Here is a 12,433-nt window from a genome sequence, read left to right as displayed (position 1 = left end):
ACCAGGATATTTCCAGACCTGCTTTCTCTGTAAAGAAAACCAAGCGACGTCGACTTTCCTTCATTCATCTACTAATACATAAACGTCACCACATGCCAGTGACAACAGGGTAAAATAAGTAATAAAAGTGAAACGGGATAAAAGAATTGTTATATACTTATTGGCCTTCCAGAGAAATCCACCCTCTTCTCTCCAGTCTCCTGCCCACCCTGCCAACAATGTCATTGGCTGTAAAAGCACCTCATGTTCATTTAGCACTCTACAGTTTACTGAGTATTTGTTGTTTTATTTTCATGCTTTAATTGTATGTTTCCAGGTTCTCTGAGCATTTGAGCTCCTGCTCTTCCCAGAGACTGCAAGGCTTTCATAACAAGGCCAGCCCCTTTCTCTCTCCCCTTCTGCCAGTGCCCATTATTTGAACCAAATTTTCTTTCTCTCTCTCTTACTTGGTTCTTTTCCAACTTGTGCCTTCTGTTTGGTCTCTTAAAATATTTCCCTATTCAGTGACACTCCCTCAAGTAAGGCATCTTGATTGCCTGCCTTGGAAATCCTCAGAATTACAGAAGCATCTTTGGTGTTCACCTTGGCATTTTTTATATGTTTCATATATATTTTCATAAATAATAAAAATTTTCATATATTTTCCATACATAATAAAAATGTCCCTTCAACATGCATAATATATAACAAGATAGTGATCTTCCACCCAATATCTTGGACAATGTGACTTCTGATAGGCATAGTCTTTGACCCCTACTCACTCATGATTAAAGAAATACCTTTCTCTCAAAGGAACTATCTGTGTTCACAGCGTTAAGTCTCATCCTGGATGCCGCAAGAAGACATTCAAATGTCCACTGCCCACCCAGTTATGTGATGCTGCCTGCCATGGGTCACTAGAAGGTACAGTTAAAGGTGTAGACTCTGGAATAAAATAATGCAGACCACAATTCTGGCTTCTCTACTCAAATGCTATGCGAACATGAGCAAGACTATGAATCTCTCTATTCCTCGTTTCCTCACCTCTAAAATGAAGATAATAGTACCTACCTGAGGCTGAGCATGGTGGCTCATGCCTGTAATCTCAGCACTTTGGGAGGTCGAGGCAGGTGGATCACCTGAGGTTGGGAGTTCGAGACCAGCCTGACCAACATGGAGAAATCCCGTCTGTACTAAAAATACAAAATTAGCTGGGCATGGTAGCGCATGACTGTAATCCCAGCTACTCAGGAGGCTGAGGCAGGAAAATCTCTTGAACCTGAGAGGCAGAGGTTGAGGTGAGCTGAGATCGTGCCATTGCACTCCAGCCTGGACAGCGAGAGTGAAACTCTGTCTCAATAATAACAATAATAATACCTACCTGATAGTATTGGGTTAAATAAAATAATTCATGAAAATCTCTAGTACGGTGCCTAAAACTCAAACTCTAGTATACATAGGTTTGGCCTACTATTATGATGTGTTATTATCTAGGATTGCTGCGCTCCAGCTTTTCGCTGAGTTTCATGGTTTGGCTCTTACTGGACCACTGACGGAAGTAACTCTGTGACTGGTTATTCTGTCATTACCCCCAGATACTGCGAGATACCATCAAATCTACTACAAACAACGAGTATGCATTTCTTTTGCTTGTTCCATCCAAGTGGAAAGAAATCTGTCCAGAGATGTCATTCTGCTTCAGTCAATCCAGCCGTGCCAGACAATATCAGCATAAATGTCAAAATTACCATATGTGGTCAACATATGCTGATACTGTGACCATATGCTACATGGGACTTGTTCCCTTAATTGTGAATAAGAGAACTATTAGTGTAGGTATTATTATCCCCAATTTTTAGGCTCAGAAAGAGTAATAATTTGTCCAATGTCTCACAACTATGAGTACATTTCAGGGCAAAGATTGGAAATGAAGGAATAACTTTTTTTCTAGTAAGGTTACAAGAAGGACCTTAGTTTCTTTCTGAGCAAACATAGTGTATCATCACAACAGTTACATTAAATCAGCTCAATAATCTCCTAGAAGAACATATTGTAATATTCATTAGAGGTGGCATGGGCTTTGTTGAAGAGGGCAAAAAAACTAGGCAGGATATCACTATATGTGAAGTACCATGCTAGATATTTCACATATAGTATTTCATTTCATCCATACCAGCAACTCAAAAGTATATTACTTATTCCTATTTTACTAAAAAAGAAATTGAAGTTTAGGGAGGGGAAGTGCAGGATGTACACTAAGCCGATTGTAGAGCTGGTATTTGTAATCAGGGATTTTATTTAATTCTATTTGCTCTACCATCATCATGTTGAATTAAGAATGACAAAGGTCTGGGTGCACTGGCTGACACCTGTGGTGGGTGAGCTGGCTGACACCTGTGGTTCTAGCTACTTGGGAAGCTGAGGCGGGAGGTTGCTTGATCCCAGGAGTTCGAGGCTGCAGAGATATGATCATGCCACCGAACTCCAGCCTGAGTCACAGAATGAGACCCTGTCTCTAAAAATTTAATTTAAAAAAAAGAAATTTTCAAAAAAGAATAAAAATTAAAATATATATATTTTTTAAGGCTAGACGTGGTGGCTCACGCCTGTAATCCCAGCACTTTGGGAGGCTGAGGCGGGTGGATCACGAGGTCAGGCGATCGAGACCATCCTGGCTAACATGGTGAAACCCCATCTCTACTAAAAAACACAAAAAATTAGCCGGGCGTGGTGGTGGGCGCCTAAAGTCCCAACTACTCAGGAGGCTGAGGCAGGAAAATGGCATGAACTCAGGAGGCAGAGCTTGCAGTGAGCTGAGATCACACCACTGCACTCCAGCCCAGGCAACAGAGTGAAACTCCCTCTCAAAAATAAATAAATAAATAAATAAAATATGTGTGTGTGGGGGTGGGTGGGTGTGTATATATATTATATATATGTGTGTGTGTGTGTAGGTATATATATATACACACACACACATTATTATTATATATATATAAAAGAATGAGAAAGGAACTAGAACAAGCAGAGAGAAAAAGCCCAGGGGCATGACAGCTGAAGGATGACTAATGGAAGTTGAAAATAGGAAGCTGAAAGGTACAGAAACATTGCTTGAAGACAAACTACAAGTTATCTGGAGAAAGACAAGAATAAGAACAGTTCCTACAGGTTTGAACACAGCACATTATTTCTCCTTCCTATACAGTGACCACCAAACTTGTCAATAGTGTGGACAAATACTAGTGCCATTGCTTGTGGCTAAACAGAAATTTTGACACTTGGGAAGGCTGGCATGAGATTGAACAGTTGCCATGGTGACCTGCCATAGATATTTTCATTGATGATGAGTAGATACAAAGTGCCAATGCTTAAGACCCAGCTTCAGATACTTAGGATTTAGTGGAGTGGCTGTTTTGACCATTTCTGACACCTGACTTAGGCTGCACAGGAGGTAGGGCTTCTTGACAGGGAGGAGCTAATGCAGGGACTGTGATGTGCCAGGCTATTTGGGTTGGGGTGGAGAAACCACAGAGAGACAGACATAAGCACTCTCCCTTATTTATGGGACATACCTACTGGTCCTGCCCTAGGCCCCAGAGTCTTTGTTATGTGGCCTTTTCTACTGGGAGCAGGTGGGGCATTCCAGTTCCAGATGTTCTGGGACCTGGCTTGAAGCTTTTCACTGATGACTGCATCATTAGGCTTACTATTCTGCTCTTTCTGCAGTTCCTGCCTTTTTTTCAGTCTTTCAGTCATCTAGAAAGGACAATATCCAATCAGAAGTTGAGAATAAGACAAGCTTAGGAAGACATTGAGGAATGTCTCATATTGTGGCATTGATAAATCCGAGAATGGAGCCACAGCTTGCTTATAGCTGCTTAGAGTAAAATGATTGATCAGAAAAAGTAATTCCTAAGCATTTGTAGTCAGTCCTGCCCAAGGCTAATACATTTATTCACAGCAAAATATCTGTAACCTAAAATGACTCTGCAAGCTACGCCTACAACACCAGCTACTCAGAGTAATGCAATCACCTGTTTGCAATAGGAAATTATCCTGGCTTCAGTTATCTAGCTGAACTGGTGTACAGTGTTAATCTTAGAGCTCTTGAGAAGATCCAGTAGCCCCAGACCCATGCCATTATATTGTAAGCACTCAAGTAACTTCTCGGCTAAAGGGAGAATGATGCAGGAAGGAGAGAAAAAGTGATTTGTGTCTTTTGAGGTTGACTTGCTTAGAAATTTTAGGGAGGATAAACTCAGTCTTGACTAATGGGAAATTTAATTAATTTAGAGAGTTATTAAATAATAGCTCCTGCACATCAGGGACTATGATAAATGTTATTAACAACACAAAGAAGAATAAGACTTTCCCTTCTAGGAACATACCATTTAGTGGGAAGAAAGACAGCTAAACTCACAGGCAGATACACTCACACACATACACACACATACATGCACACACACTTAAACATAAGTGGTAGCAGCTGAGGGAAATCCCATTAGATAGACACAAAGAAAGTGCTGCATTTGCTCAGAGTTAGAGGTGAAAACCAAGAATATTGGTGGAAAAGAATGTTTTAAAGCAACCTTGAATGATGCTTGCACTGGCTATTGGAATGAGAACATGAAGGCTTAGGCTAGGGACGGAGCGGGACTGTCACTGAAGCGGGAAGGCACACATGAGGTCAGCAAAACAAGAGCACAGTGTAATGTCATTAGGGGTGAAGTCAAGAAAAGTAGCTTAAAATTAAGCCATAGAGAATCCAAAGATTTTTAATTGTCTTTGATTTCAAAAATGATCTTTTCATATTATTGAGCAAGAAAATAATTAAGCCATCTATATATTAGACAAAGTTGTCAAAAGCAACTAAATGGAGGGATGTTAAAATGGGAAAGAAAAAAGGTAGCACATTTAACGTATAGCTAACAATACTGTATTATACACTCAAAAATGTGTTAGCAGGGTAAGTCTCATAGCACAAACAATAAAATAAATTTCTTAAAGAAAAAGTTAATTATTGGAATTGCCCAGACAGGAAATTATGAGACTTTGAACTGAAACAACAGTAACAGAATTTGAAAGAGGAGAATAAACTCTTGGGATACAGAATGAACAAAATTTTAACACTGTCTGCTGTAAAAAGTGAGGGAGATTAGAGGGATTAAGATGACCCTCGGATTTCAAGAATAAAAATATGGCCAACAAATCCAGGGAACACAGATGAAAGAGAATATTCAATAAAGGAGACATACAAATTCAAATGGGGTCATTTTGAAATTGAGGCACATTTGAGATATCCTCACATTTATCCTTATAATCAAAACAAACTCACTATCTGCTCATCCTATGACCAGTGACCTCACTCACTGCTGTCTTACACCTCGGGGCTTACATGCACACACACACACACACACACACACACACCCAAGAAAAGTAGCTTAAAATTAGACCATAGAGAATCTAAAATTTTAAAATTTAGAATAGATCTTCATCTAATCCATTTATCTATGCCTTCTGTCCTTTAATAGAATAAACAAAATCTGCATGTGAATCCATGCAGAACTCCAAGTTCAGCATCATTTCTCACCATTCTCAGAGCTGGTACCTGAAGCTGCAGGTGTGCCTTCTCTGCCACACTCTGCAATGGGTGAGTAAAAATTCTTCCATAAAGCTTTTGTCTATTGGGAGCAGGTGAGTCTAGGCAAAGTACAGACAATTTTTTTTTTCTGGAATATCCAGTGGAAAAAATAGAAAAGCATCATTTTTAAGGTACTGAAAGAAAAAAAACTCAACGTACAACAACTTCATTCTAGCCAGAGAAATTACTCATTTTAAGAAAATAAGAGACAATCAGACTAGAAAGGAAGACATAAAATATTCTCTAATTACAGTTGACACGACATAATCTTGTATACAGAAAATATGAATTCTCACACACATACATATGTACACATTCAACTCCACTAGATTTAATAGGCAAGTTCAGCAAGGTACAGAATAAAAGATTAATACCAAAAGTCTATTGTATGTCTATGTTAGCAATGATATGAAAATGAAATTAAGAGCAGAATTATGTATATAATTGCAACAAAATAATAAAATATCTTGGCATAAATTAAAAAAACAAACAAAAAAAAAAAACAGAAAAGACTTGTAGACTGAAAGGTGCAAAATATTGTTGAAATTGAAGACCTAATAGAAAGATACTCTATGTTCATGGATTGGAAGACTTAACATTGTTAAGTGGCAACACTCCCCAAATTGATCTATAGATTCATCTCTATCAAAATTTCAAAATTCTAGTTGTAATTTTTTTTTGGAAATGGACAAACCGAAGTAAAAATTCACATGGAAGGCCCAAATACCAAGATCATCCAAAACAATGTTGTAAAAGTAGAAAAAATGTCGGGTAACTCACACTTCACAATTTCAAAGCTTATTACTAAACTACATTATTCAAAACAGTATGGTTCTGGAACAGGATAAACATATAGATCAATGGAATAGAATTGAGAACCCTCAAATAAATTCATAAATTTGTGGGCAATTAATTTTAGACAAGAGTGCCAGCCAAGACCATCCAATGGGGAAAGAATGGTAAATGTTACTGAGAAAACTGTGTATGTATGTGCACAAGAGTGAAGTTGGATCTTGTCTCATACCATAAACAAAAAATAACTCAAAATGAATTAAAGACTTAAATGTAAAAGCTAAAACTCTTGGAAGAAGGCGTAGGTATACATATTTGTGGCCTTGGTGTGTATGTAACCAGCAGCAAATCCATATGGGTCTGCAGTAAACTCAATTCCAGCCTCCTAGGAGGAAAGAATTTGGCCAAGGGGCAGAAGTTTAAGGCAGAGGAAAGACCCAGGCAAGTTTTAAAGCAGGAGTAAAGGAAGCAAAGTTCACTTGGAAGAGGGCCAAGCGGTGACCTGAGAGACCTAAGTGCCCTGTTTAGCCCTTGACTTGGGGTTTTACACATCACCATGATTCTAGGGTTTGTGTTTCTCCTCCTTTGATGCTTTTTCCTTGGGGCAAGCTGTCTGTGTACTCAGTGGCCTGTCAGCACTTGGGAGGGGCTGTGTGTGTAGTGTTCTTATTGGAGTTGTGCGCATGCTCACTTGAGGCATTTTTCCCTCACCATTGGGGTGTTCATAGAGTCATATGTTAGTTAAACTCAGCCATTTAGCCTCTGTGCACAGGCTTGAGCCCACCCGCCCAACTCCAGAGATCTTATCAGGAAGCTGCTGATCACCAGCTTCAGATGTTTTTTATCTATGTGGAAATTGTCTTTCCCTATGCTGACTGTGACCAATTATCATCTTTGAGAGACAGTCACCTGAGCATCACCTGATGATCACCTGACAGTCTGGTGTGTGTGTGTTTGGTGGCCAGGGGCACGTCTCTCTTGCCCTGCTCTTATCTGCCTGACTATCTATTCTTACAGGTATATGTGAAGCAGATTTGCTGTGCAATGTTACTAATCCCAGGGAATTGTGTTAATTTTCCACAGAGAAATGCATGAAGGATAGCGGAGGTCATCGCCATGCCAACCCCCACTTCAGCCCACTGCATCTTGAACTGCAATTTCCATCACTTGCATGATTCATATAACAAGTTGAGCAAAGCAACTGTATTACTCACAGATGGGCAGCGAAAGACAGTAGAAGCTTAGGATTCATGGTGAGTTTGTCTCCCAAGGCTCAGAAAAACTACCCAGGATGGATGGAATCTTGCCTGCATATGCCTCATGTTGCACTGCAGCTGAGAGACTCTGAAAATGCACTCTGCCCTGGGTTTTAAACCCAGAAGCTACATTTAATGGGTTAAAGCACTGCAGGACATCCTGTTCCAGGAGAGACAAGAACAGAGGCTGGGATTTTCCTGTCAATTCCTCTTTATCACAGGATGTGGTATTGCTAGCTAGCACATCCTACAGTTATTCTTAAGAACTATAAAAGAGAAAAGGAGGATCCGCATTGCCAAGGCCATCCAGGGACTTATCCTTCAGAGTAGGCAGTGACTTCTTAAATATGAAACTCAAAACACTGGCAACCAAAGAAAAAGACAAATTGGACTTAATCAATTTTTTTAAAGTCTGCACTTCAAAGGACACTTTCAAGAAAGACAACCCCAAAATGGATATATACTTGCAAATCATATATCTCACAGGGAATTGTATCAAGGATATATAAAGAACTCTCACAACTCAATAATAAAAAGACAAATAATGTAATTTAAAAATGAGAAAGGATCTAAACATGTCTCCAACAAATATCTGCAAATGGCCAAAAAATACATGAAAGATGCTCAGCATCATTAGTTGTTAATGAAACGCAAATCAAAATCACAATGAGATACCACTTCACACCCAGTAGACTGTAATAAAGATACCCAGACAATAACAGGTATAGGCATAGATGTGAGGAAATCGGGACCCTCAAGAATTGCTGGTGCCATTGTGTAAAACAGTCCAGCAGTTACTCAAAAGCTAAACATAGAATGACCATGTAACCCAGCCATCCCTCTCCTAGGTATACCCGCAAGACAATAAAAAATATGTTCACATAAAAAATTTATACACACATTTCAAACAGTATTATTCATATTAGTCAAAAAGTAAAAATATCCAACAATTGATGAGTGGATTAACTAAATAGATTTATAAAATAAAACTGGTCATAAACAGGAACAAAGCATTGATACATGCTATACCATGGATGAACATTGAAAAGCTATACAAAGCGAAGAAGGCAGGCACAAAGGGGCACATATTGTTGGACTTCATTTATATAAAATGTCTAGAATAGACTGGGTGCAGTGACTCACGCCTGTAATCCCAGCACTTTGGGAGGCCGAGGCAGGTGGATCACGAGGTCATCCTAGCCAACATGGTGAAACCCCGTCTCTACTAAAAATACAAAAATTAGCTGGGCGTGGTGGTGCACACCTGTAGTCCCAGTTACTCGGGAGGCTGAGGCAGGAGAATCACTTGAACCCGGGAGGCAGAGGTTGCAGTGAGCCGAGATCACACCACTGCGCTCCAGCCTGGAAATAGAGCAAGACTCTGTCTCAAAAAAAAAAGTCTAAAATAGGCAAATCCTTAAAGACAGAAAATAGATTAATGATTGCCATGGGCTGTGGGAAGGCATAAATTTGAAATGACATCTAATGATAAAGAATTTCTTTCTGGGGTGATAGAAATATTCTGGAATTCATGGTGACGGTTGCAGCTTTATGAATACACTAAAAACCACTGAATTATATATTTGAAAGGGTGGATGTTATGGCATGCAAATTATATTTCAATTTTAAAGAAAACGTTGACACCTCAACATGAAAATATTCAAAATTACAGCTCCAACATCAGAAAAAAGACTATAGTTTTGGATCTCTAAGATCCTGATATGAGTAAGACCATGAGTCATTATTATTTGGACACTAAACGTTAACATGACCTTATTTATTAGCCAAAGTGTGGAGGGTGCTAGAGGCACAAGTCACACACCTAACTCCTCTGGGGTGCCTATCCAATGGAGTGAGATTGTGCCTTCCTTCCTGTATCTTTCTTTCACTATGCCTGGGACAAAGCAGACTTTCACATAATTTTTATTCAATGCTACAGGATAAGAAAGGACACAAAAATGGGAGGAAGGGGCTGGGGGCAGTGGCTCACACCTGTAATCCCAGCACTTTGGGAGGCCGAGGTGGGCAGATCATGAGGTCAGGAGATCGAGACCATCCTGGCCAACATGGTGAAACTCTGTCTCTACTAAAAATTAGTCAGACATGGTGGCAGGCACCTGTAGTCCCAGCTACTCGGGAGGCTGAGGCAGGAGAATGGGGTGAACCCGGGAGGTGGAGCTTGCGGTGAGCCGAGATCGTGCCACTGCACTCTGGGCAACAGTGGGAGACTCTGTCTCAAAAAAAAAAAAAAAAAGGAGGAAGATCTCTCAAACACAGGCATCCCATGCATGGCTACAGAATAAGGGGACCTGATAGGTATGCAGAAGAAGGGGACCTGAAGTCAGAGGGGGAAGTTTTTCTAGGGTTTGCTTTTTGAATTACTTATATCGAAAATTCAAGTGGAATAAGCAAAGGTGACAGAAGTGATTTACAAATCTTAAAGTTCCCTCAAAATGCTTGAAACCATCCCTTAGATGAGGCGTGGGAGTGAAAAAGCAAACTAAAACAATGTCAAATCATTGTGTCTCTAATTTTCCTCCAGCAGGGTTGGTGTCCACTTCCCTGTCTCTTAATGGGCACATCTACATATCACCTCTTGTCAATACCTCTACTCAGCAACAGCCAGAAAACAGAAAGATGATATGAGTCAATAAAAGGAAAATAAAGGAACAAAAAATAAGAATAGTGGAGAGATCAGCTACTTGGGAAGCTGAGGTGGGAGGATTTGTTTGAGCCCAGGAATTTGGAACCAGCCTGGGCAAACAGCAAGACCCCATTTGCGGGGGGGGGGGAGGGAAATAAAAGTACATATGATCTGGGTATGGCGGCCTGTAGTCCGTAAGATCTACCATTTAACTGACATACAAGATTGGTTCTAGAAACCATAGGACCCACTGGAAATGTGACCTCACAGGAAGATGCGTCTTGTAGGCGGCAGCTGTGAGATCTGGTTCCCCGACGTGCTGCAGCAACTGCCTTCCCAGGCCCTGCCTGCGGGCTCCCTCCATGCCCAAATCTGCCATGGACACCAGAGTCCTCTCCTGTGTGGTCATCTGTCTTCTGGGGACAGGTGAGTTTTGAACTAAAGGATCACCATCGCTGGGCTTCATTTTGGGCTCTACAGCAGAGTCTCAAATATATCCTGAACCTCTGTGTTGACCAAAGATTTTGTGAAAGGTATTGACATTTATATGAAAACAAATAATTGCATTATGGAGTAAAAAGCAAAATTCATGTGAGTTTTTAAAGGAATGCAGGAGACTTCAAACAGGCTCCTTCACTGTAAGACATTCATCCTTCTGCCATTACAACTCTGTCTCATGCAGTCTCTTCTCCTCTGAGGTCTCTCAAATGCCGGCATCACACAGAACCCAAGACACCTGGTCAGGAGGAGGGGACAGGAGGCAAGACTGAGATGCAGCCCAATGAAAGGACACAGTCATGTTTATTGGTATCAGCAGCTCCCAGAGGAAGGTCTGAAATTCATGGTTTATCTCCAGAAAGAAAAAATCATAGATGAGTCAGGAATGCCAAAGGAACGGTTTTCTGCTGAATTTCCCAAAGAGGGCCCCAGCATCCTGAGGATCCAGCAGGCAGAGCAAGAAGACTCAGCAGCTTATTTCTGTGCCAGCTCACCACCCACATCAATGCAGAGCCACAGCCTCTCAGTCCACAAACATCCTCCAGACCTGCCTTGGAAACAGCGGTGGGCTGGGAAGGGAAACGTGTTACCGGTACAGTGAACAGGTCAGCTCTAAGGCATTCTGCAAGTTGAGGATGGAAATAGGGGAGGATTGTAGGGATAGCATGAAACATCCCACACTATGCTCAGAAACTAAGACTCTGTCATCCAAAGGACATAAAGATTTTAAAGAACTAGACATAATTTTTCAGTTTCGACATTGACTTGTCAGTTTCAAAACATTTAGCAGTGTAACTCTTTTTTTATTCCATACTGTATGTCAAGTTCTATATTTCACGCTTTACATCAGTAATTTTATTTAATCACCAAGATACACAAGCAAAGGAAGTGCTTTCTTCATTTTCACCAAGAGAAATTATGGTTCTAGGAGTGAATTTCTAGAAAGAAAGAGACAGAGAGATGGGGGAATAAAGGGGAGGGAAGGGGAGGGGAGGAGAGGGGAGAGGGGAGGGGAGGGGAGGGGAGGGGAGGCGAGGGGAGGGAAGGGAAGGGAAGGGAAGGGGAGAAGGAAACCTAGAAGCTGACCGAAAGCATTTGGCTCAAAGGGTTATGATTTTTATCTCACATCATGCTGCTTAGCATTCTTTAAGGCATAATCCTTGTTCTGTTCATTGCCGAGTACCTGTGCAGGTTTGTACAGATGCTAGGTTCAAGAATTCCTGCTATAAAATTATAGAACATCTGAGAGATGATGGAAATAGAGTTGGATAAATTTGTCTAGAATTTAGGGAAAAGGTCTGACCCACAGACACTGTTCATTAGAAATCTGTCACCTCAACTTTTTGTCTTAGTTAATATTTGTTTTTATTCTTATCACTCAACAGATATAGGCCACCTACAGAAAAAGATTTGTTATAATTTGCTTTGACAATTTCATAAAATGAAAAGGCAGACAAAAGCAAAGTCATTTCAAATACATGTGCAGGCTAAGTCCAGCCTCACCAGCGTGGAGTATAAACCATGTGACTCCACTGCATGTTTTTGCTCTTCGATTTTCTAAAATCATTTAATGTAATCCCGCCCCTCCCTCACTTCACCCAAAAGGAGAAACACCTAGAAAAT

General features: G+C 40.5%; 3 gene segments (V, D, J or C); all 3 read left to right on the top strand.

Moving 5' to 3' along the window:
- Positions 1-12,433, top strand: part of LOC104674945 — a 381,543-nt gene that overhangs the window by 121,506 nt on the left and 247,604 nt on the right.
- Positions 1-12,433, top strand: part of LOC104674944 — a 340,994-nt gene that overhangs the window by 90,148 nt on the left and 238,413 nt on the right.
- On the top strand, positions 10,587-11,783 carry LOC104653818. The segment is given in 2 exon segments: positions 10,587-10,738; positions 11,011-11,783. Coding segments are annotated over 2 exon segments (553 nt in total).

The sequence above is a fragment of the Rhinopithecus roxellana genome, chromosome 6 (genome assembly GCF_007565055.1).
Source record: "Rhinopithecus roxellana isolate Shanxi Qingling chromosome 6, ASM756505v1, whole genome shotgun sequence".
NCBI lineage: Eukaryota > Metazoa > Chordata > Mammalia > Primates > Cercopithecidae > Rhinopithecus > Rhinopithecus roxellana.
The sequence above is the reverse complement of the archived record's forward strand: the minus strand, read 5'-3'. Positions and strand labels throughout refer to the sequence as shown.